This window comes from Plectropomus leopardus, chromosome 22 (genome assembly GCF_026936395.1).
Source record: "Plectropomus leopardus strain MGB_pleo_1.0 chromosome 22, ASM2693639v1, whole genome shotgun sequence".
Lineage (NCBI taxonomy): Eukaryota > Metazoa > Chordata > Actinopteri > Perciformes > Serranidae > Plectropomus > Plectropomus leopardus.
The window spans coordinates 18,234,370-18,257,069 of NC_142197.1; the positions used below are offsets into that span (position 1 = coordinate 18,234,370).

A 22,700-nucleotide genomic window follows, 5' to 3' on the forward strand; every position below is an offset into this window, starting at 1 on the left:
CACCTCTTACCTTCTTCCTCCTCTCTTTAGAGCTATGCTTTCCTTCACTTTTTATACATCCTCTTGTGCTCTTCACCTGATGGTAATTCTTGCGTCACAATTCTCTTTGGCAAGTTCAAACGAGATGTATATAAATGTCCATTATATTTTCATTTAAAGACATATTTTCCATCTATTTAAGTGCTGGAGTGAAAAAAAAGAATGGAATATCAAAAACTACAGAATGAAACACAAACCTGAGTGAATGCCCTGGACGAACCCTGCTGACCCGCTTTGGAGTCCCCTGACAGTGACCCGGTTATGCTTTGCTGTGGACGAGCTGGACGTCACTCACCCTGATTTTATTATTATTGTTATTATTATTACTGTAGTAGTAGTAGTAGTAGTAGTAGTATGCTTCTCTTACCTCCCACTCCGCCCCTTTTTTAATTAATTTTATTTTTTTCCTTTCTCCCTTTTTTTTCTCTCCACCATACCAATGACTGGTTTCTAATGTGGGCACATGCTTATGCACTAACATACACACATATACACACATACACAACGCACATACACCAACACCAAATCAGTGTTCTGTCTTTTCACTTGGCTTAAATAATGAATTTTTTTGGAAGGAAAAACTAAATAAATAAATAAATTATGCCAGAGTGACAGTGATTTTTTTGTCCCATCCCCCTCATCCATTTTCTTTGATTCCACCCTTGAACCTTTCACCTTTGTCCCAGTTCCCGGGCTCTCCTCCCTATGTGTGCGTATGTGTTTCCGGATATGTGTCTTTCCATGCATACCTGAGGGCATGAGTGCCTCTGTATGTGAACACTTGCCTGTTTGACATCAGCTTTCCACTCTCCGCGGCTCTAAAGGCCCTGTGTTTGTTTGTTTAGCGCAAAGCCCCGGCGCGAGCGCTGCGTCGGCGCTCACCGATTAGCCCGCCCGGGGAACAACACCCCATCGGAATGTCTGGAATTATACACAACAAGGATTAGCTCATCCCTGTCTGTTGTCTCTGGCCTCCGTGTTTGTCATTCTTTCACCGCATGGGCTTAGAGACATGGATGGACGGACGGCTAGAGACAAAGAAAAAAGCTTGGTCGTGTTTACCTGAAGGCCTTCAGCTAATGCTAGTCTGAAAAGTGCTTCTGTTTTTTTGTTCTTATGTCAGTTCTTGTTTTGAGGGAAAAGTCCAGTAAAAACAGCTGCTGGCACCGTACCTGGCATTTTTATCCCTGTGGATAAGCGGCCATGCTTAGACAGCATGACATCATGTTCAGATCATTCCAGCAAATCACAACAGAGTTTGATTTTAAACAATGCAGCTTCAAGATTTAAAAGAGTTTCTATTCTTTAAATTTAATTCCCAGATTCATTCATATGACAGTAGACAGATCAGCTTCACCTTCTCTTTTTACAGAAAGAAACATGGCCAGTACTCCCTCACACATGGTAGCTGGATGGACTTGCATTTGTATGACGCCTGTTTTAGTCTTAAGACAACTCAAAGCACTTTTACACTACAAAGCCACATTCAGCCATTCACACACTGGTGGTCAAACAAGATGCCACCTGCTCACCTAAACATTCAAACGCACTCACAAGCACTTTGGGCTTCAGTATATCGTCCATTTCAACATGCTGACTGGAGGAGCCAGGGATCGAACTGCCAATGTTTTGATTAGTAGACAACGCGATATAGATAGATGGATGGATGGATGGATGGATAGATAGATACATTTGGATATATGAATAGATATAGATGAATACATATAGCTATATATATATTGATAGATATAGATCGAACCTTTATTAATCATTAGGGAAATTACTTCATAAGGCTGCTGCTCTCATTATCAAACACAACACAACAAAAGGAGACATCTAAACATAAAACATACACATCTACATCTCATTAAACATTAAAACTATACGTAATGTATAAAAATTTTTAAAAAAAACTGTCTTTCCTGTGCACTGTGGCTTCTATGTATGAGTATATATATATATATATATATATATATATATATATATATATATATATATATATATATATATAATGTATGTTATTATTTTGATATTGTTATTATTTATTTTATGCATAGATAAGTCTTCTTATCTATGCATTAATTGGATTGTTTTCCACTGATCTTCATGTTGTTATTTTTTTTTTTTTTGGCATTTTTTTGAACTATCGTTCTTTTTCCTTTTTTTTAAAATTTTTTTTGTGTTGTTGTTTATTTTCACCATAAGTTGAGTGGAGGTCCATTGTGGCTTCCTGACCTCTCCTAACACTGTTTTTATTTTTCCACTAACTGGGTTTTATACAATTTTATGTATGTGCAAATGAAAAATAAAATAAATATAAAAACAATAGGTAAATGCATTTTGAATATAAGGATGAAATTTTCACTTGTTCCTTATAGGGAAAAGCCTCACTTTCCTCTGCATATTGTTGGAATCAGTATTCCCAATAGGCATAAAACCCACAACTTAACCTATTAAATCCCCAAGTTTATCCAAAGGCATTCTAGGAAATAGAGGAAACCACTAATTGAAGTAAAACCAGACCAAGAAAGATGAAGGAAAATGGGTTCATCAGATAAAAGTTAATGACAAAACAATAAAGCAACGTTAAACAACACAGGCTGATGATACGTCACAGGTTGAGTTTTATCTTCAGCATCATTGTTTGCTGCCTTTGAGCCTCTTTATTGTTCGGAGATTTCCTTTAAGGTTTGATGCTAAGGTGAACTTTAGATGTAACTATTCAGTAGAAGCTCAGCCTCAGTTAATTGCTGACATTTAAAGCTTCTTAACCACCTGTCAGACAATTCTTCTCTAGTGTCTTCAACTTTTCAAACTCTTAATTAGTCATTAGCATGACTATTTATGTCTCACTGATCTGCACTATGAGCAGAAACCATCTCTGTCATGTGTTGCTGATTCCTCTCATGTCAAGTCTTGGTGAACATTGCCATCTTGTGGCCACAATAGAACAACATGCAGGGACTGATAGCCTTATGGGACTGAAAAATAAGTCTCTGTCCTTGGCTCACTATCTGTGAGCTCTCAAACAACTCACAGGCAGCACATTACAATATAATAACATCGAAAGTATATCATTTATTTGTCTTTCACATTATGAAAGGTCCTGGTTTAAAATATTTTGCAGCAACAACACATTTTTTTGATGTTTGTGAGTTAATGCCACACAGTGTATTTAAATTTCCTCCAACAAACTTCAAGGGTCGAGTTTCTAGTGTGCACAATATTTTTTTTTGATTTGGTAGTCTCTAATGAGTAATTGATTGGTTTAAGACACATCCATAGTATGTCTCCTATAAGCACATCTAAAAAACATCAACAAAATAATGCCAAGCTGAGTCTTTGTGAGGCAAACTATTTACACTTAGTTTTAGAAAACCTGCTTTCAGACAGTCAGTATTTTCAGTCAGAGCGGCAGATAAATAAATTTCAACCTATGTCAGAGAATGGCTCAAAAATATGGCTCAGGACAAACCAATCACGTGACCACTGATCTTAAACTTTGTATGGAACCAAATGTTTTCAGAGATATGCTTTTTTATTTTTTGCAAATTTCATATGTAATGTACTGTTTGTGAATTTGAAAAAAATAATTTTAACTCACTCTGGCTCAACAGTTGTGTAAATAAACGTATCAAGTACACTACACTAAACTAATTTTTTAAAAAAAACAGAACTGGAAATTAAGACTGCTAATGTTGATAGAAACATGATCAATATATATCTTTACAGCAGCCAGACTTTGATCCTACACAGTGGTGTAACAAAGTGGCATCGGGCCCCAAGGAATGATGGTCAACGCGGTCCGTCCCATTGCAATCAGACACAGCATAACATAAGAAGCAAATGAAAGAAGTGACAGCACACAGCTTTTTAACAACCAGAAACAGCGAATGCTGAATTTTCTGAATGGAATTAATCAGAAAACACACTGCCTTGCTGCAGAGTGGGAGTCACGGCAGCAAGACCAAGACAGTGACAGGCTAGCCTACAAAATCTGGTGTCAGAGCACTACAACAGATGAAGACATAATGGTGACAGCGCACCTCAACACAGATGAAGACATATTGGTGACGGCGCACCTTAACACAGATGAAAATATGGGTGACAGCACATCATAAAACAGGCGAAATTGGTGACAACGCACACCACAACACATATGAAATAGGCCTCATCAACAGAACACAAACATGTAGGTTAGGGATGCACCATATTCATCAGTATCAGCAGAATTTGGCTTTAAATTGAAATATCAGAATCACCCAACATGTTGAATTCTGCAAATACCACAAACCGATATTCTTGATGATCACTAAAATTAGGTGGGAAAAAACTGGATGTATCGGTATCCATTATTGGACAAACAAATTTTTATATATCGGCATATAGGATATCAGCAAAAAATCCAACATCCTGCATCCCTAGTGTAGGCTGATTTAAGTAAATCAAATAATAAATAAGTTCAACTTACAACTTTGTCGCACTCTCCAGGCAAAGTTGTCTCTGAAACCCTTCAGATTTAGTTGGCAGGGACAAGCATTCTCAATCCATATCATGGCAAGTCCAGATAAAAAACGTTTGTCCCATTGAGGTCCTGCGGAAAGATTAATAAGCATAAGTTTGGAAAACAGTTGTTCGGTAGATACTTAAGTCACTGGAGTTATCATAAGCAGTACAATAGTACAGACTTCCCCATAGCTTGCAGATGCAGTTGTCTACAATCAATAACTTGATTAGACATAATATAACATTTGACAATAGAATCTACCTTCTCAAGAGGATGTCCTCTGTTCCTTGGATACTCATACAGACATGCAAGGTAGTTGTAGCAAATGTCCTCTTGCAGCTTCTTCTCACCACCTCCAGCAGTGTTGGATGAAACTGGTGCTACCTTTAGCAGGTGTCTTTATTGGCTTTTGTTCAATGGAACAACATGTACTATCTTGTCTTGCTTCTTTTTCAAAGAATTTACTAATTTTTTGGAAGCTTTGCTTTTTCCTGCATGCCTGTTGACTGTCACTCTCACTGCAACACCTGAAAAGAAAAGAGCCTTCATTACTGGTTTTTGGAACACCTGTGCCTTTTCTACAACGGCAGGTTAAGCAGTCTGCAGCCACAAGAGGGCAGAGATCCACAGAGGTGTGCATTGTACTTGCCAAGTTTCAATGTGTGCAAGGGGACTCAGGCCAGGGATTATATATAGTGAAAAGTAAACAACAGCACAACGATGCAATAATATCACAGATGACCAACACATTCTCACTCCCAACTTATCATATTGTCACCTTAGAATTATAAGGCTCTATCTTACATTTTTGTCAAAATTGAGTTGTTCATATATTCCTATTCTGTGACAACTTGTTAACATTATATGAGTTTTATCAAAATATATGTGCTTTTTATGTGCTAACTTTCTATTTAGAAAAAAAATCATATTGTTTTTGCTATTTGGAATGGAAAAACTTTGAAGCTCAATATATCAAAAGAAGACAGAATCTTATCATTCAAATGTGGCAAAAATACTAAACCTTATTCAGTTGTCCTCAGCGTCAAACCATGAGGCTCTAATTACACTACTGCATCACTTTTGGACGTTCAGGGACAGCATGTTAATTTGTGCTTGTTATATGCATTGTACCTTTTCCAAATAAAGTTTAGTATTCACAGTTTCTAATCTGTAAATGCATAAAGTTTCTTTTCAAATTAAACTCAGAACATAGGTAAAAACTTACGTCCTTACGTTTAGGAAAAAAAAAAAAAACATGTGCTTAGTTTAAATATATAACTTGAAATAAGTAGGTTTATTAGGCTACTAAACTAATGCAGGTTACACGTCACGACATACCTTACTAGCATAGCATGCTACACATGCTAGCACACTGCATTGTTATAAAAAAGTTAACTCCATTTCCATGGCGCGAGAATACTTTGCAGCTGAAATCAAACAGGATGTTGTTCCACCAGGAGGTGCACGCCATGTCTGCTTAAATGCTAAATGGTAACTAACTCACTTTTTCACTTTTTTTTCGGGGGGAGACTGTGGAGGAGGTGGAGGCCTACAAATATCTGGGTATGTTGATAAACAACAGACTGGACTGGAAATCTAACACTGACGCTGTGTACAAGAAGGGGATGAGCAGACTCTACTTCCTCAGGAAGCTACGATCCTTCAACGTGTGCAGCAGGATGTTGGAGATCTTCTCCCAGTCTGTTGTCTCCAGAGCCGTCTTCTTCGCTGCTGTTTGTTAGGGTAGCAGCATCAGAGCCAGTGACACCAACAGACTTAATAAAATCATTAAGAAAGCTGGCTCTGTGGTGGGTTTCAGGCTGGAGATCGTGGAGACTGTGGTGGAGAGGAGGACACTTAAAAAAAAACTGCTCGCCATCATGAACAATGCTGAGCACCCCCTCCACTGCGCACTGGACCGACAGCGGAGCACCTTCTCCAACAGACTGATTCAGCTTCGCTGTCGAAAGGACAGATACAGGAAATCTTTCCTGCCACAAGCCATCCACCTGTACAATAACTCACCTCTGTCTGCGCTTTAAACTCTGATCTTAGCTCCATGTCACTCTACACTGATGACGTTATTTTTATTTATTCAGATACTGTTCCGCACTTTACACATGTTTATATGTATATATGTACAGTCTCTTAGTTTTTTTTAGTTTTCTTCAGCGTATTCCTTTATATTCTATTAATAATGTGTGCTCTTTATTCTCTTGTTGTTACTGCATGGCGCTGCTACACCCCAAGTTTTGAGATCAATTAAGTATATCTATCTATCTATCTGTCTATATTTTTCACAGTTTTTACCTGTATTAAGGTGTGTGGAGCCTTTCTGTTTTTTGGCAGTAATTCCTGCTTTAATCTCACTATATTTGCCTTCATAATAAAAAGAAGTTATGCGCAGTTATTGCCAGAATATAATATCAAGGTCATATATTACAAATGTCACACTTAAGGGAGCATTCAGGCCTTATGTCCTATACACACACACCACAGCTGGTAATCCATTGTGTGTCCAGTAGTTAACCCAATGGCAAATAAAATTAGGGTTGCTGCTCCACAGTTTACCATAACAGAACCTCAGGTAAATGCTACAACTGTAGTCATTAATAAAAAATAAAATAAACGTTTGTAAAAGGAAAAAAACAAAAACAAACTGGCCTACAGATGGCACTGTTTACCATGTGTTTAAAACAGCATACATCCTTTTACCATTTCTGAAAATTAATAATAATTCAACTTTTCTAGAATTATGAGAATAATATTCTGAGATAGTGTGTAGTATAAGGGAAATCATTACTTGAATTTTCATACAAATGATGGCAAATAGCAAATTATGAAAAGTTCCACAATCAAACAACTTCACCTGTCTTCTCATGTATTTTGCACGAGAAGACAGGTGAAGTTTGTAATGTTTTCTTTATTTCAATTTTTTTTTTTTTTTTTTTTTTCACTTTGAAGTCTGATGTCACTTCAAGAGCCAGACAGGAGCAAGACAGGACTAGCACAGGACTGGAAGTCAACTGACTGATGTTATTGTGGTCATGTTACCTGATGCATGATGTTCATCATCATATGTAAGCACAGATAAGATATCAGGTTAAAGGTTTCAGCAATCAGGTCTCTATTTAAAAACCATTTAGACCCGTAGTGAAGCTGAAGGAACCCACACACACACACACACAACACCAACATTGTTCTTTCCTGATAACCTATAAAGAAACAGTTTGTCTTTTATCAAAGGTTTCATCAAAGATCTCACACAGGCGTGGTCTCACTGATGCAGAACCACCCACCTTTGGTTTTGCCAAGAACACACAATCATGTCTTTTGACTGAACTGTCTGAAACAGTTCTTTTGGAATGTGTTTTCCCCATAATCTTTCATCGGTTGTGCCTATGCAAAATTTTGTCTTTGCTGATATTTCATGTGAAGCAGGAAGCACAATTCTAGCAATGTGATGGAAAAAAACATCCTGTAAAACATTCTAATGATGAATTAATATATATGATAAACTTTCCAAAAAAATACACTTAAAAATTTAGAATAATGACAAACTTTGTCATGTTTTTTATGGCTTTTTACAGCTTGTGGTTATGAAATACATACAGTTTTCTATTTAAAAATGTTTATGTGGTGCTTATTTGATCTATCTGATTCCATTTTTTTTACACTGAGTGGACTGTATTATAATTTGCCCACTTAAGTCAATAAAAAAGTAAAGGATTAGGGTTTCTCCACCAGTTTTTGCCTGAGAATGTGGGGAAAACAGCATTTAGACCTTCAACAAAAAGAATTACAATTTAGTGAAGATATATTAAATAAATAAATGTTTGAACATTTAGAGGTCTTGTCGTTGGTATCTAGTCAAACTTTTCTGATAGTGGTAAGGGAAGCATTTGGGAAAGATGACGTCAGTATTTCTTAATTCTTGGCAACACAAACCTTTTACTGAGATGGAGCCATACTCAGGTACATTCGATCTGAAACTATGAGGATAAAGTGCTGTTTCTGATACCAATACCAGTAGTACTTAAATTGATGTTTATAATGTGAACAAGTGGCTTGCAGTATAGCCATACTTTTCATACTGCTGCAGGAGTGTGAGCTCTATGCCAGGGACACATACACTCAGTGACAAGACTTAAGGCCTTTGCATACTGAGTCTGTGTTTCACATTCAAATCTGAAAATAAATACGACCTCATGTTTTGGCAATCATGTTTGCACAGTGACTTCGAATCTTTGATCTGTCATTAACTTTGTCTAAACAGATTGTATTTTCTGCATTCTTTGCATATATTAAAAGCCCCTCTAGAGTTGTTTCACCGAGAATCAGTGTAAATCAGGAAATATGCGTTTTGTTTTGTTTTTTGTCTCATATTGTGAATTTTCTGGGTTAAAGCACCACCTGATACCTGCTGTGGATTTTCTGCTTTGTCATCATGAATTATATACTGACAATAATTACCTGACCGTCAAACGGAATTATTTCTCAACATGACTGAATCATCATGAGTAGTGACACACCACTTTAAGGATAGGTGAAGGTCTGCCGTGTTTTCCCTGAACACACATGCACATGTTTTATGGTTTTAGAAGACTAAATTCTCTTCCACTATGAGGAAACCGTCATTGTGTACGCAGGTTATGGGAAAAGGCAAGACGAGCATACTTTGCTTTGTGTCTCTGTCCTGTGGTTAAGGGTAAAAATAGATACTGCCTCTCACTTTCTCTCTGTCGGAAATTGTGGTGATGAACGTTGTGTCATTTCAAAGAGGGCATTATCATCTTATGTTGTTTTATTGACTCACCTTGTTTTACATGTGTGATTACTCAAAACAATCTAACAAGGAAATGTTAGCAAGCATACCCAGACCAAATGACTGACCCATTTAGAGTTTTACAGTAACAAGTTCCTCATATGTGAAATCCTGATCACAGCCTGGATTGTGCACGCCTGCAGGCCTCCTGAGTAAGTGATTGCACAGAGAGGCCTCTGTTCTCTTCCTGGTAGAATATATTTGTCCTGTTTTGAGCAACTTCATTTGCCTATGTTAACCAAGTGGAAGTCATTCCGGTACAAAGAAATGTGTAGTACAGTAAATTGATAAGGGAAGAGACTGGGACAGGTGGGGAGAGATGTGAGTGTCTTTGTCTGGAGAGGAAGCTTTCTGTCATTCCAGGTAACCATGGGAAATCAAGCTAAGTAGCACTGGACTAGAATCATCAGGAGCAAATAATGACATAAAATGTCTGATCAGTACTCCTAATATAAGGCTGATTGAAAATTGACATTGAATTATACAATGTATTGTGGCTCTATATGCTGCTCAGGACTCACTCTGTCAGTCCACCACTTTGGCTCACACTGAAATACCATTACATGAAACTGAGTAGATATTCAAAGTCCCAAGAGGATAAATCCTAATAACATTGGTGACTTATCTCTATTTTTTCATCCAAAGTTTTAAAGTTTAAGTCTGTCCATTACTTTAGTTAATGACCAAATAGCTGCAAAAGTAATGATGTTCACATGCTACTTTATAACTATATGACTATATACAATACAGATGCTAATTTTAATGCCTAGTGGGGTTCATACAGTGGGTTTACAAGAATTTTTTGGCTAACAGCAGCTGCAGCTGGAAACTAGGTTGATGACAGCATTGGGAGTGAATTAAAACCGTTAAACTGCAGATTATAAAACCAGAGCAATGAGCGGAAAGAGGATAAAACACCCTAACACTGAGGGAAACTGCAGAAATGGGTAATAATCAAACTTGGGTTCATCAGTATGAGCTACTATGTTTACATTGACCATAATCATTTCACGCACTGGTACTGAAAAATATTGACAGCAGCCACTTGTATTACATGTTTGTAACTACAGTTCAATTTAATATGTCATGCTCATCTTTAATAAAGGTCAGTGTGGGGCTTATGAACTCCTTGCCAGCAGAATGTAAGAATGTACGAATTAAGGAAGAGGAGTGTCACTTAAGGGAAACACCACAAACAGCAACTGGCTTGTCTGAACAAGTATGCAAACAAAGTGATGTGGGAGTCCCAGTGAAAAGTCACTTCTTGGAAACGGTTATGTTTAAATACCAGTGGACACCTGCTGCTTAGTGGAGCCGGTGAGAGGTATGTGCGAGGCGCGGACAAAATGAAAGGAACGCCTTGCAATACAGTTTGACACAATAGCGATAAATACCAGTTTGGTAAAGTTTCAATTGCTATGTGTCAGAGGTGGTGAGTAAACGCTGTTCCATGTGATGTCTGTTATTGTAGCATTTCTCGTTGTCATATTATGTAATGTTGTGACTGATGTGCCACATTTAAGATTGTGAATACTGTTTGTTTCAAATAAATGTGACCAAAAGTTTGGTTCATGCTTAGCCAAAAATTCATTAGTTAAAAAAACATTATTGAAAAACTGTTATTATAAAATCAGCAGGTTTTCTTTTTTATTTTGCTTTTTTTAAAAATAGAAAATATATATTTAAATTAGGACAGGAACGGACTGTTTAGCTGCAAGCTGAATTAATATTTCATGTTAAAAAATGACAATACAACAAATATGGTAACTTTTACCCAAACAGAATACATAAACAGCAGCCAATAACAAGCATACTAACCAACAATATACAGTAACATACATAACATTTGAAATATCCATCCCAACATTGTACCCTGCATTCAACAGAGAACTCACTAGGTATGTGTAACAACTTGACAGTTTTATAATGCACATTACAAATAATGCTTTTGACAGGATCACCGTCATTTTGTCAGTCGGAGATTAAGGTGACCCTCTCAGTGTTCCCACACTGAGGAGAATCCGGTATGAGGACCCCTCCGTGGAGAGCAGGTGGAGTTTGTAATACAGGAGCCACACAGTCAAAAGCAGGATCTGTCAGAACAAAGAATAAGGTTCAGCCTTCAGATACACGAAAATTCAAATGCTATCGAAAGGAATTTGATAATCTAACCTTTTTGCTTTTCGGAGATACAGCCTCCATTTCTTGTTTGTTTCCTCCTCTGATACACTAAAATAGAACACAAGGAGGGTTCCCATGAGGAAATAGATCATCATAATAACAAATTCAGTGGCTGGTTTTCATTCAAATGAGTTGTGCAATTTGCATTACCCAAAACATCCATGCTACGTGTAATTTTATGTTACGGTAAACCATCCATTCACACAGGAAGTCTTACTGTAAGTCCATAACAGCTGAGGCTGTGCATGTTGCAAACAAAACTAGTTCAATGAAGTCTACTAAGAAATGTACTGCTACGAATGAAAACATAATCAGCTTGTTTGCAAGCATTCCATGCACAGCAGTCACGTGTGTTGCTATTTTAACAGGATGTGTGACAGCTTTTATTTATTATTAAAATTAGAACGCTATTAATTGTGGTTAATTCCCTCCAGCAAAGTCTGCAGCATTGACACCTTAAACAGGAGTGTGCAGACTCATCAGGATTGCACAACAAGAGAGTCGGAAGGTTGACACTGGAACCAAGCCTAAATCAATTTCAGTATAAGTGGATACAAAGGAAGATGTCAACACAGAAGACAATACTGCAGGCCTGAGCTTGTAATTTTTTACCTACCAGTTAACAGTACATGGAGCACCAGAGTGATTATTATGATGCCAGCGAGGCAAACACCAGCTGGTACAATGACCAAGGTCAAGTCAAACGAGGCTTGGCTGGAGATGACAGGTCTGACGGGCAATGATTGATCTGGGAAGAAAATGCACAGTATATACAGACTGTTAGGCACATGGTACTCAGTTTATACTGTATGTGGCTTTTTAAGGACCAGACTGACAGTTTGGGATTAAGCGTGTGTATTTTTTTGTAGAATATTAGAAAAAAAGATTGATAATACCACTACTGTGTCTGTCTATAAATATGGTTGAAAGTACACTGGTGATAAAATTTCCAGTCTTTGTGCCAAGCTACTGGTTCCAGCTTCATACTGAAGAGACAAACATTCAAGTGGTATTGATGTTCTTAGAATTCTCCCACCATGAAAGCAATTACTTTCCATTTTTTTAAAGTACTCCTACAAATGAATGTCTCTTGAGGATAAGACTATGATTCTCTGTTTGTCAGACTTTTGAACAATGATACAAGCAGTACACTCCCTACAGTTAGTCAGTCTTTCAAAATTCCCAATTATGCAGAAAGAAATTCGATCTCAAATGCACCAAAGGCGTGTCCTCCACTCTCCTGAGAGCTATCATGTTTATACATCATGATTTTATCTATAACTACACACAGAATTAAAGAGGAGTACATGGTGCTGCTTACAAAGAGCCTTTTATTTTTCAAGATTGATGCCAAAAAAACGCTAAAAGCAATTTTCAGACACACATACGATTGTGATTAGCCTGTTTGAGATGGTGTAACAGTAAACATAAGGTCTATTACTGCTTCATACCATGATTGGGTTGTTTTTTAAGAGAGTAGTGGAAAACATTTGCACTTCAAACCGATGCCTCAGGTTATAAATATTTTAAGAGAAAGAAAGAGAAAAGAAATAGTTGGGGTAGATCACACAGGACTGGACCAAAAAACGACCAGAAGATAAGAAGGAATGAATCTCTAGTTCTTAAGTAGAAATGAAACTATACTCACGGCATTGTTCAAAACAGTGAATGACTGTGACAGCATATTTCACATCGAGCCTCTTCACCTATCCAAATACAAAACGTATTCAAAGTCAACGTCTACATGTGATGGAACATGTCGTTTACCTCAAAGGACCTATAATCTGCACAAACATACCTGGACACAAGAGTTGCATAGTTCCCCTGTCAGGTTTAAACCAGCAGCTTTATGTTTTTCCTGAGAAAGAGAAAAAGGAGACAAACAAAATTACAACCTTTAGGAGCATACCTGAGCAGGTGTTAGGATAGTTGTCATGGTTTCTGTTTTGCTTGTGTTGTTGCTTTTATGTGGCATCACTCTTACTGCCGTTGAGTCGTAATACAGGAGAAAGATGATTGCTTGATGAAGCATGAGAGTTTAAAGTCAGAGTGCAAGCAAGCATAAAAGAGCGGTTTGCTGGAATTACTGCATGTTGGCCATTGATTGAAGGTGTAATTACATTTAATTGCTTTGTTGCTTACAAATAGTGGCCTGATGCTTCAACACATCAAAGAAGGTGTTTTGCTTTCAGGCATTCAAAAAAGAGATAGTGGGGCGTCAGTGGCTGAGTGGATAAAGCAGATGCCCCATGAATAAAGGCAGTGTCCTTGCAGCAGCAGCCTTGGGTTCGACTCCTGCTCAAGGGCTGTTGCTGTATGTTGTCCCCATTCTCTCTCCCTCTTTCATGCTACTTATCTGTCCTATCTAATAAAGGCTAAAATGCCAAAAAAAAATAACCTTTAGAAAAAAAAGAGAGAGATAGCAAAACAGAGATTCACAAGAAGCTGCGGAGGCATGTTGGGACTTCTTCAATTTACCGACGTAGATGCTATCTTTAAGCGCATAATGGGTCACTGCAAAGTTTGATAAGAAAATGTGTTGAATCATGTGCTTTGTCTAATACCTACCACATGCATGGTGTGTGTTTCGTTGATCTGACACATGGTAGACCGGTCAGACTTCACACAAAGCTCCACAGAAAACGTTGCAGTGATCTGGGACAACATCTTCACATCATCTTGACCTTGTTGTCTCGTCACAGCCAGCTCCCACACTGGAAGTTGTTGCACAGCTATCATTATAACAACCAGTTCTACGCCAAACTACATCTCTTATCTTGATTATAATCAAAATGTGGTTGTAAGGTAGATTTATTGCCACTGACACGCTGATGTGACAAAAAGTGGTACCTTGGAATCTGTAATCAGCAAAAGGACACCTGGTCCAGGATTGGAAACCTGCAGTGAACTAAAGAAGATAATACAATTACATTTTGTAGTGCTTTTTACCCAACTGTTTTATAAAGCTCATAAACAAAACCCCTTAAATCTAAGAAATGAATGTAATGAATTTGCATCAGAAAACAAACAATTCCATGTCCAGATAAAGTAGCTCCAATGAAGTGTTTGACCACTGCTGTAAAACAATGCACAAAGCATTAAGGAAATGCAGATAACAATCGCAGCAGTACTTCTGCTTTGAGGTTAGGTTACCACTTAACTTTCACTGCTGCATTGACCTAGAAAGGACAGGTTTGTTTTTTTTTTATCGTAGTTACCACTGAACAGTAAAAGCATGACAATGCCCTATGGTATGTCCTTTTATAGAAATGAAATGGTGAAGCAGAAAAAATGATTACCAGTAACCTAAGCTAACTGGATCCTGGCGATAGCTTCCTATTGACACCACAGTCAATTGTCTTAGCTAACCACAAAGACTGGAAACCAGGGGAAACAGCTAGCCACACTGTCCAAAGGTAGTAAAATCTAACTAACAGCACCTCTTTAGCTGAAACTCAAGGGAGTTGTTGTCCAGCCGAGAAATAGTCTGGCACCAAAACCTCTGTAAAATAGCAACGTGTTGTTTTACACTCGTTTTTGTTTGATTAAAACAAGTTCATTTGTGACCTTTAGAGGTGCAGGTAGTTGGATTTTGTTAATCTGTTGGCCTATGTTCTTTTAAATGTCCAAGACAAATTTCTCCATCCAATATTTGACAGGCCTCCAGAAATGGCACCAGGCTATGAAGCCAATTTAACATAGTGGCCAAAAATAACGTGATGCCATGGAGTCCAAAATGTATTAAAATTACTTTTACCCGTCGTAAAGTTGCATTGTGAAGGAGACATCTGTAAATTAGTGGATGCATTTTCCTGAGTGTCACAAACCCTGCAAAAGAACTTGTTTCAATTTCAGGATTTAAGTTAGCGGAGGGCTAAACTGGAAGGCCGCCGAAAGTCTCTAGTGTACTTGCCCTATGGGTCACAAGGTTCCAACACTGTATCCAGTTTTCTTTATACATCCATGCTATTTGAGCTGAGCTAAGCCAACCAGTTGCTAGCTGTAGCTTCACATTTAACGTACAGACATAAGAGTGGTATCAATCTCCTCATCTAACACTCAGCAAGACTGTAAATAAGTGTATCTCCCAACATGATGAACTATTCTTTAAACACAGTTCTAGTATGCTAGCCTTCATAAAAACAGTTGTACACTTGCCACAGCTGATGGTAAGGAAATTTTGGACAAGATGACAGCACAGTCAAAGAGCACTGTAGGCTATTGTACCAAAAATAACATGACTGATGTCGGGCCTGTTGTTTCTCTACAGTGAAACTACCAAAGAACTAACGGGGAAAGGTGATCCTTACCTTCATGCACAGTTGAGGTTGTGGATCCACTCTGGTAAATGTTATCTGAAAAACAAAGATTGATGAAATACTTATGTATAAAATTGCAATCTTCATATACAGAGCAGTGTTGAAACTACTAAAGTGGATACTGTAAGTATTTAGTTTAAATCAGGCTGACTAAAAGGCTACTCATGTTTTGTTTAGGTTTAGACTTAACATTTTTTTTAAGGTCAGCTGGATCCAGCTGTCAGAGGAAAGACACTCTGCGTCACTGGCTATTTTTACACTAACAGAGAATTTCCTTCTCAAGTGACATGGCCGCAGGTTTTATCCAATGATATTCATTGATGAAAATAAAACCTCAGTTTCAATCAAGGACTCATAGGTGTGCAGCTTCTTCCTTTATTCTGGTACTGGCACTGTTTGCATTAAGTGTTTGGATAAGGTTTTTACAGGTTTAAGTCAGTATTTATATCAGCTTAAAATGTGAGGTTTGCATAAATGCAAGCATGCATTTATGCAAACCTCCCTTTTTAGCTTCTTACTCTAAGCCATTTCCAAAGAAACTGCTTTAAGATGCCTGACTAAGTACATTATTACTCAGTTTACTGTAATTTGTAAACACTTCTCTGACATCATGCGCATAATAAGGTCAAGTGTTACTGGCAAAAAAAAAAAAACAACAACCTGCTGTTGTTATTTCCTTTCCGTACAAAGTGTGCAGTGACGTCAGCAGAATGATTTTATACTTTGCTTATAACATGCACACCAACTTCAAGTGATTAGTGCCAATAACAAGCAGCCACAAACCTCAAAAGGTAAACACAACTGGGATTTCAACATGTTGTAGACTTGTACCTTTTCTCTGCTCACGTTTTGTGAGGCATGAGGCAGATCCACACAGGCGCCGTCCTCTCTTTTCTGACACAACGCAACCACAGCAGTCACCGGACAGTCGGGCTCCCATGAAAGTGTCTCCTCCAGAGGGTCAAAGTTAATTCCAAACCACAGCTCCTCCAGACCTGTAGGCAGGAGGGTAGATAAGGTATCAGTTCTATGGTGCTACAGCACACACTTGAGTTTACTATGGAATTTTGTGACTAAAATTAATTGAGTGACTCACGATCTTTGAAGGGGCAGGTTTGGACTCTGCGGGCATCCATCACAGCTGACCACCCCTGTAAGGAGTTCATTGGCAAAGGGTCAATCCATTTCCCTGGAAGTCATTATTCATTGAAACAAATTATCAGTGCTTTAAGGAATGTTGGTTGAAACCTTACCTCGATGCAGAGGCAGGGCAAAGGTCGCGAGTACGAGAAAGTAACACTCTTTACCGGTTCCGCCTTCTTTATCTGGAAGATAAACAAAGATTTATGAAATTCATTATCTTTCTTGGAAATGTGTGCGAGTTTGGGTTTGGGTTTGAAAGTTCCTTGGGGATTCCTGTGTTAATTTGCCACATTTTTCTCCATGCCGAGCCTGACACAAGCAGGTTTCCAACTGAGCTTTCCACTAAGACTGTACTTTCATGAAGTGGTGAATTGTATCAGTTATGCATCAGAGGACAGCATTGCATTATGCCACATTTCCACCACATGGTACGGCTCAGTTCTACTCAACTTGACTCGCTTTTTTTTTGGGGGGGGGGGGTATCAATTAGCAAAAGTTGTGGATGGTTTGGTTCTGGTTGGTTTAGTTGAGGTTTCAATCAAGCTGAGCTTATCTGTCTATCATTTTTTTAGTAGTTGCAACTTAAAAATAACGAGTTTAATTAAATTATTCTCTTTAAGATTTAGCAGCTTCAGTAAACCAAGTATACTATATATCTGTTGCGAGTCAATCATATTTGTATATTCTGAAACATGTTAAAAAAACAGAACATGCAGATCTCCTAACTTCATCCTCTTTGTCATGATCAAGTTAAGTTACACAGACTTGGTTTACTGAAGTTGCTAACACTTAGAAAGAACAAGGTAACATCACTTGTCATTTTGAAGTTGCAAAACTTCACAAAATTAAGTAAATACAGCAAAATTCTTTCTTTCTTTAAAAGGCAAGTAGAAAATGTCCTGTTACAGGTCAAAATAATCTGAAAAATTTGTTCTCAATCATATTATATGGATCACATGATCAGTTTTCTTTTATCTTCGTTATCAACGTGTTGTTAAAGCAGAATAAACTACAACACATCTTCTTTGTAATGTCCATGTTGTTTCCAAATTATCTATTTCATGAACAGAGCAAAGTTAGGAGAATGACCATCCGAGGAGCAGATGAATGTGATATTGGCCTTAACTGGCAGAGATCTCGACTCAAGCCTGATTAATTCGTGCCACTTTCATTAATTCAGTGCCATTGCTGCACTTCGTTCTGACACATTTGGGATTCATAGACACTTGTACGTTCGACAGACTGACCTGGTACATACCGGGCAATAATAAGAGTTGTTCAAAAGACTTATTCATTCCTTTTCGCCCATCACTAAATAGGACCTGGCACCAAAATTGATGCCAGTCAAGCAGAACCATGCAGAGGAAATAACACATTAGTCACATTCACCTTTGCTATTAAAAATCTGCAGATTATTAAAGTAGGTGAGTCAATAAGTGAGTAGATTTAACTTTACTGACTCACTCACTAGTAAGCAGGAAAAATGTGATAGTTGACAAAGGGCACACTGACAACCCAAAATTATTTGTAGCATTGGTAACAGGACTTATGTTTAAAAAAGATGCATCATTTCAAAGAAATCAGCCTACTTTAAGATAATGATGAAAAGTTGATATTCATTATTTGGCAACACACATGGTGATTATGATTTTCAGTAGCTAATACATAGACGGACTAACCAGAGTATAGGCTCCAGTGCCAACGCAGATGAAATCCTTACGGCATAGACGGAGGTGGTAGTCATGATCTTCCAGCATTTCTGACACACTAACATTCAGCTCCTTCCTCTCTGGGTGTACATCATATGATAGCCTCCCCGCTGAACAAGACAAAGGTCAGTGTTAGTGAGAGATTCATCTAAATCATAGGGGGCCTACATTATGTTTTTGAATGTTGAGGGCACGAGAGCAGCTGCAAGATAAATCTGAGGGAGATCATACCAGAAAATTTTGTTTATGTTTCTGGCTTTTCTCAAATCTGTGGTTTTTTTCCTTATTTAACACCGATTGTGTTACTTCTTTAGGCTTCTAAAATGTCTTCAAATAAAACAATCCCAGAGGAGAAAGTGACTTTTTGATAAATAGTTTCAAGCTTACTGACAACCTCCAAGAGTTAAAGACATAACTAGTTTTTGCTTGTTTTAAAGGCTAAAAGAGCAAATATGTTGGAGACCACTAGTTTATAATACTGTGTTAGATACAAAAATGCATGGCCTAATTCAGTTTTAAAAAGAGGTACTTACTGATGCATTCTGGGACATGTCTTCGCAGATCTTCACTAATGCACGCTGTGGAGAAATGTTACTATGTTAAAACTACATAGCCAGGGGGGAAATATCAGCACAACAAATATGACGTTATCCCTGTGTGTGTAGTTATTACATAATATCCAACTGCTTCTCCAAATAAATCATTTACCTCCATCTTGACTAAACTGTGAAGCAAATTCACCTTATGTAACCTGTTCCTGTCAAAAACAAGGAAATACTTGGGAGGCTTAATTATGTAAACAGCACGTGTCCTCACCTGGAGCGTCATAGGTGCCTGTCCAAGTGACGCCGCAGTAGCTTGGCACGGTTTTCACTGTCACTTGCACATGTTGGCTCAGAGAAATGTCAGTGCAATCATTCTCAACTTCCACCTTAAGGAAAAGGGCAAATAAACACACATAATGTCACGGTACAAAAAAAACATCACCTGGTGTTCTTGTTTAGACCCATATCAGCTTACAAAAAAGTGGATTATGTGCTTTGTAAACTCTCTGTGTCAAATGAGCAACTGTTCTAATCCGGGTGATTTGAGAATTTGTAATCCGTCTTTTTTTTTTAACCCAAATACCTGAATAAATGTTGGCATTGTAGCATCCTGCAAACCATGTTACATTTGTAGGTTTCACATGTGTTAAATTTTCTGTTTTTACTTTTATTTTTATGTTGTGTTACTGTTTGGTTGGGTTACAGCATGAAAAACATTTGGTTATGATGAGGACAAGATCATATTTTGGCTTAAAATACTCAGTTAACGTCTCACAATCACTTTGGGGATGTATCAGCATCCATTTGTTAGTGCCACATAAACCTTTGGAAATGTCATGACGTGTTCTTTCAAAACATGGCTCATCTCAGGCAGCGATCATGTTTTTGTACAATCAGGGAAAGCAAGGATGTGTCTGTGAAAAACACCAAGGTTCGATGGCTTAAACACAGCTGGAGACTGCTGCAATCGGTGGCTCAAACACTGATGGGAACCTGCAGGTAATGTGTATTTTTTGAGAAATGGGATTTCAGATCATTGGCAATTGGAGTTTTGGGCTGTTGGAACAATGGCATGGCACCAAGCTCACACCATCCACTATTACCACCTCTTTCTGATGAGAAACTCTGATACATGTCCACAGAAAGGTTACATTTTGTACATTTTTGTACACATCATGTTATCATTTTCTTCTGGCGACTTGCCTGCATTATTTTTTTGTTTGTCTTCACTTGGAAAAAAATCTTTCATGGGCACTTAAAAATTTTAATTATGAAATCAAACTTGCAGAGGAAATATCTTGATGAATCTGCTGTTTTGGCAACACAATTTCATGCCTTAAACTTTCCTATATGCCTGCTAACAATACTAACAAGACATGAAAATGTACTCGAAGAGAAAAGTTACTCTTGTATCACATAAATTATACCACATAGCCCAAAACACTTAACTGATGCCCGTGGTGCTGTGAACAGTACCTGCAGTCCAGACATTCTTTCTCTCGATGCTCTTGAGAAGCTGAAGATTTGGCAGTTGGACATCATCCCTGCGGAGGCGGTGCAGATGGACACACCATGGATGGACTCTGGGGAGAAAAATTAATCAGAGTCACAGCTGTCAAACAGTAACAGTTAGCCAGCCAGTTAACCATTTAGAAGAGGCATTTCACAGTGCGTCAGTATGACCTCAGCAGTTATACTGGAAGAACAGTATGTACGTATCATGTTGTTTTGGCAGAGTAGACTAAAGACTCAGGATAAGAGGGATTTCCCCGCTCCTGCTCGGGCGGTGAGGAAATCCAGATAGGTGATATCAGTGTGCTGGGCAAGTGTACTTGCATCTACCAGCATGTGAGTTTTAACCTTATCAAATCAAGTCTGGGCAAAATCAGGAAGAGAAAACGTCAACTGGCTTACCCATGATGCAAAAGCAGAAGTTTGATAATGGAAAGCAGCTATAAATGAGACTTCCTTCACTGTTAATCTGCACTTTCATCAACACGTTTAAATGTGTCATCCATAATCACCACCTCTAACCACGACTAGTCCCACGTTGGCTTGACTACACGCAAAGAATAGCATTTTAAACTTCCTCATTAAGACAATGTTCAATGGGATGAACCACAACTTCTGTAGGTCTGAAGGTCAGCTCTAGGGAATACACACTAATCTTAAAAAAACAATGACTGTAAGGACAGCAGGCAGCATGTTACCAGAACCCAGGTCTGGTAACCTACAAACTACACCAACCGGCTGCTCCAAACATAAGACCTCCCATATAAATAACAATTGCCCCAGTACAGCCATGAAGAATCATGAGTCGCTTGTTCTGTTTTAGACATCACCATAAAGATAAAACTGCTGCACAGAACAGCGACCAGTGAAGGACTGTTAGATTATATATCTGCCCATGAAGTCCGCCTGGTGATATTTTTTCCCACGATGGCCAAAGCATGACCTTAATCTACCTCTAATCATAGCCTATTTTCGAGCAACGGGCTTTTGGCATTTGCAATGGTGTTTGGTGTTGGTATACTGTGCTGTTGGACAAATTTCCTTTGGAAGCATTTTGGGACCATTGCAGTTTGAGAACAATGAGTCATACAATGAGTGTAAAATTGGGCTGTGCGGAAGTTTCTTCAATTTCTTTGCTTGCTTTTAACATATTTTAAGATATGCTGATTACTAATGACTGAATATAAGAATGGACGGCACATCTGTACTTCTTCCCATTGTTCAAAAATGAAGCAAAAATATCCCGCATACAGCCGCCAACATCTTGCTCTGGTGACGTACTTTGGAGCCAGAGTCTGCACAGTAGTGATCTCTACGGTACCAAATCCCCGCACATATATTCGTCCAACCAATTTTGAGCGGCACCATTACTCACAAGCACACCCATTGGTGCACAAAGCTGTCAATCATGACCGCCTTTATCAAATAACTACTTAAACCAAACTTATTAGAAAAACAAACACTTGAACAAACAGCAGCATGATAACAACTACTTAAAATGACAGACACCAACTTTTGTAAAAATGTATTTGTTCTGTAAATTGAGTCTTTATATTGGCCCATGTCCCAGCCACTAAAATGACGGGGACAGGGTTTCTGACCTAAACCCACAGTCAGCCAACAAGGGCCAAGCCAACAAAATGTTTTGGCTCCACTTTTGGGGAGCTGTTGTGTCATCCATCGTTTGGTCCTGGTCAAGCGGGGGGCTGTTCTAAGTTTAAGAGTTAAACAAAAGTGTTTAGTGAATGTTGTGTGCATTTCAAGTCGTTTCAAGTCGTCAACAATTGTTATTTACGACATCTATTGCGAGTCGGTTTGTCCTGGAAGAGGGATCCCTCCTCAGTCCCTCTTCCTGAGGTTTCTACCATTTTTTCCTTGTTACAATTTTTTGGGGGGGGGGTTTCCTGAGGCGATGTGAGG

At 38.3% G+C, this 22,700-nt stretch overlaps 1 protein-coding gene across 3 annotated transcripts in view; it reads right to left on the bottom strand.

Moving 5' to 3' along the window:
• Positions 1 to 10,344: 10,344 nt before the first annotated feature.
• The window catches only part of il17rel (interleukin 17 receptor E-like), a 51,543-nt gene continuing 39,187 nt past the window's right edge, over positions 10,345 to 22,700 (bottom strand). For all 3 annotated transcript variants that reach the window (XM_088072429.1, XM_088072430.1, XM_088072428.1), the window contains 15 exons: positions 20,745 to 20,851; positions 19,540 to 19,654; positions 19,257 to 19,301; positions 18,694 to 18,833; positions 17,125 to 17,196; positions 16,968 to 17,022; positions 16,703 to 16,866; positions 15,863 to 15,907; positions 14,403 to 14,460; positions 14,121 to 14,266; positions 13,351 to 13,410; positions 13,201 to 13,258; positions 12,169 to 12,300; positions 11,544 to 11,600; positions 10,345 to 11,464 (listed from right to left, as the gene is read on the bottom strand). In XM_088072429.1, coding sequence (XP_087928555.1) covers positions 11,343 to 11,464; positions 11,544 to 11,600; positions 12,169 to 12,300; positions 13,201 to 13,258; positions 13,351 to 13,410; positions 14,121 to 14,266; positions 14,403 to 14,460; positions 15,863 to 15,907; positions 16,703 to 16,866; positions 16,968 to 17,022; positions 17,125 to 17,196; positions 18,694 to 18,833; positions 19,257 to 19,301; positions 19,540 to 19,654; positions 20,745 to 20,851 — 1,376 coding nt within the window. In that variant the 3' untranslated portion in view covers positions 10,345 to 11,342. The remainder of the gene's footprint in view (positions 11,465 to 11,543; positions 11,601 to 12,168; positions 12,301 to 13,200; positions 13,259 to 13,350; positions 13,411 to 14,120; positions 14,267 to 14,402; positions 14,461 to 15,862; positions 15,908 to 16,702; positions 16,867 to 16,967; positions 17,023 to 17,124; positions 17,197 to 18,693; positions 18,834 to 19,256; positions 19,302 to 19,539; positions 19,655 to 20,744; positions 20,852 to 22,700) is intronic.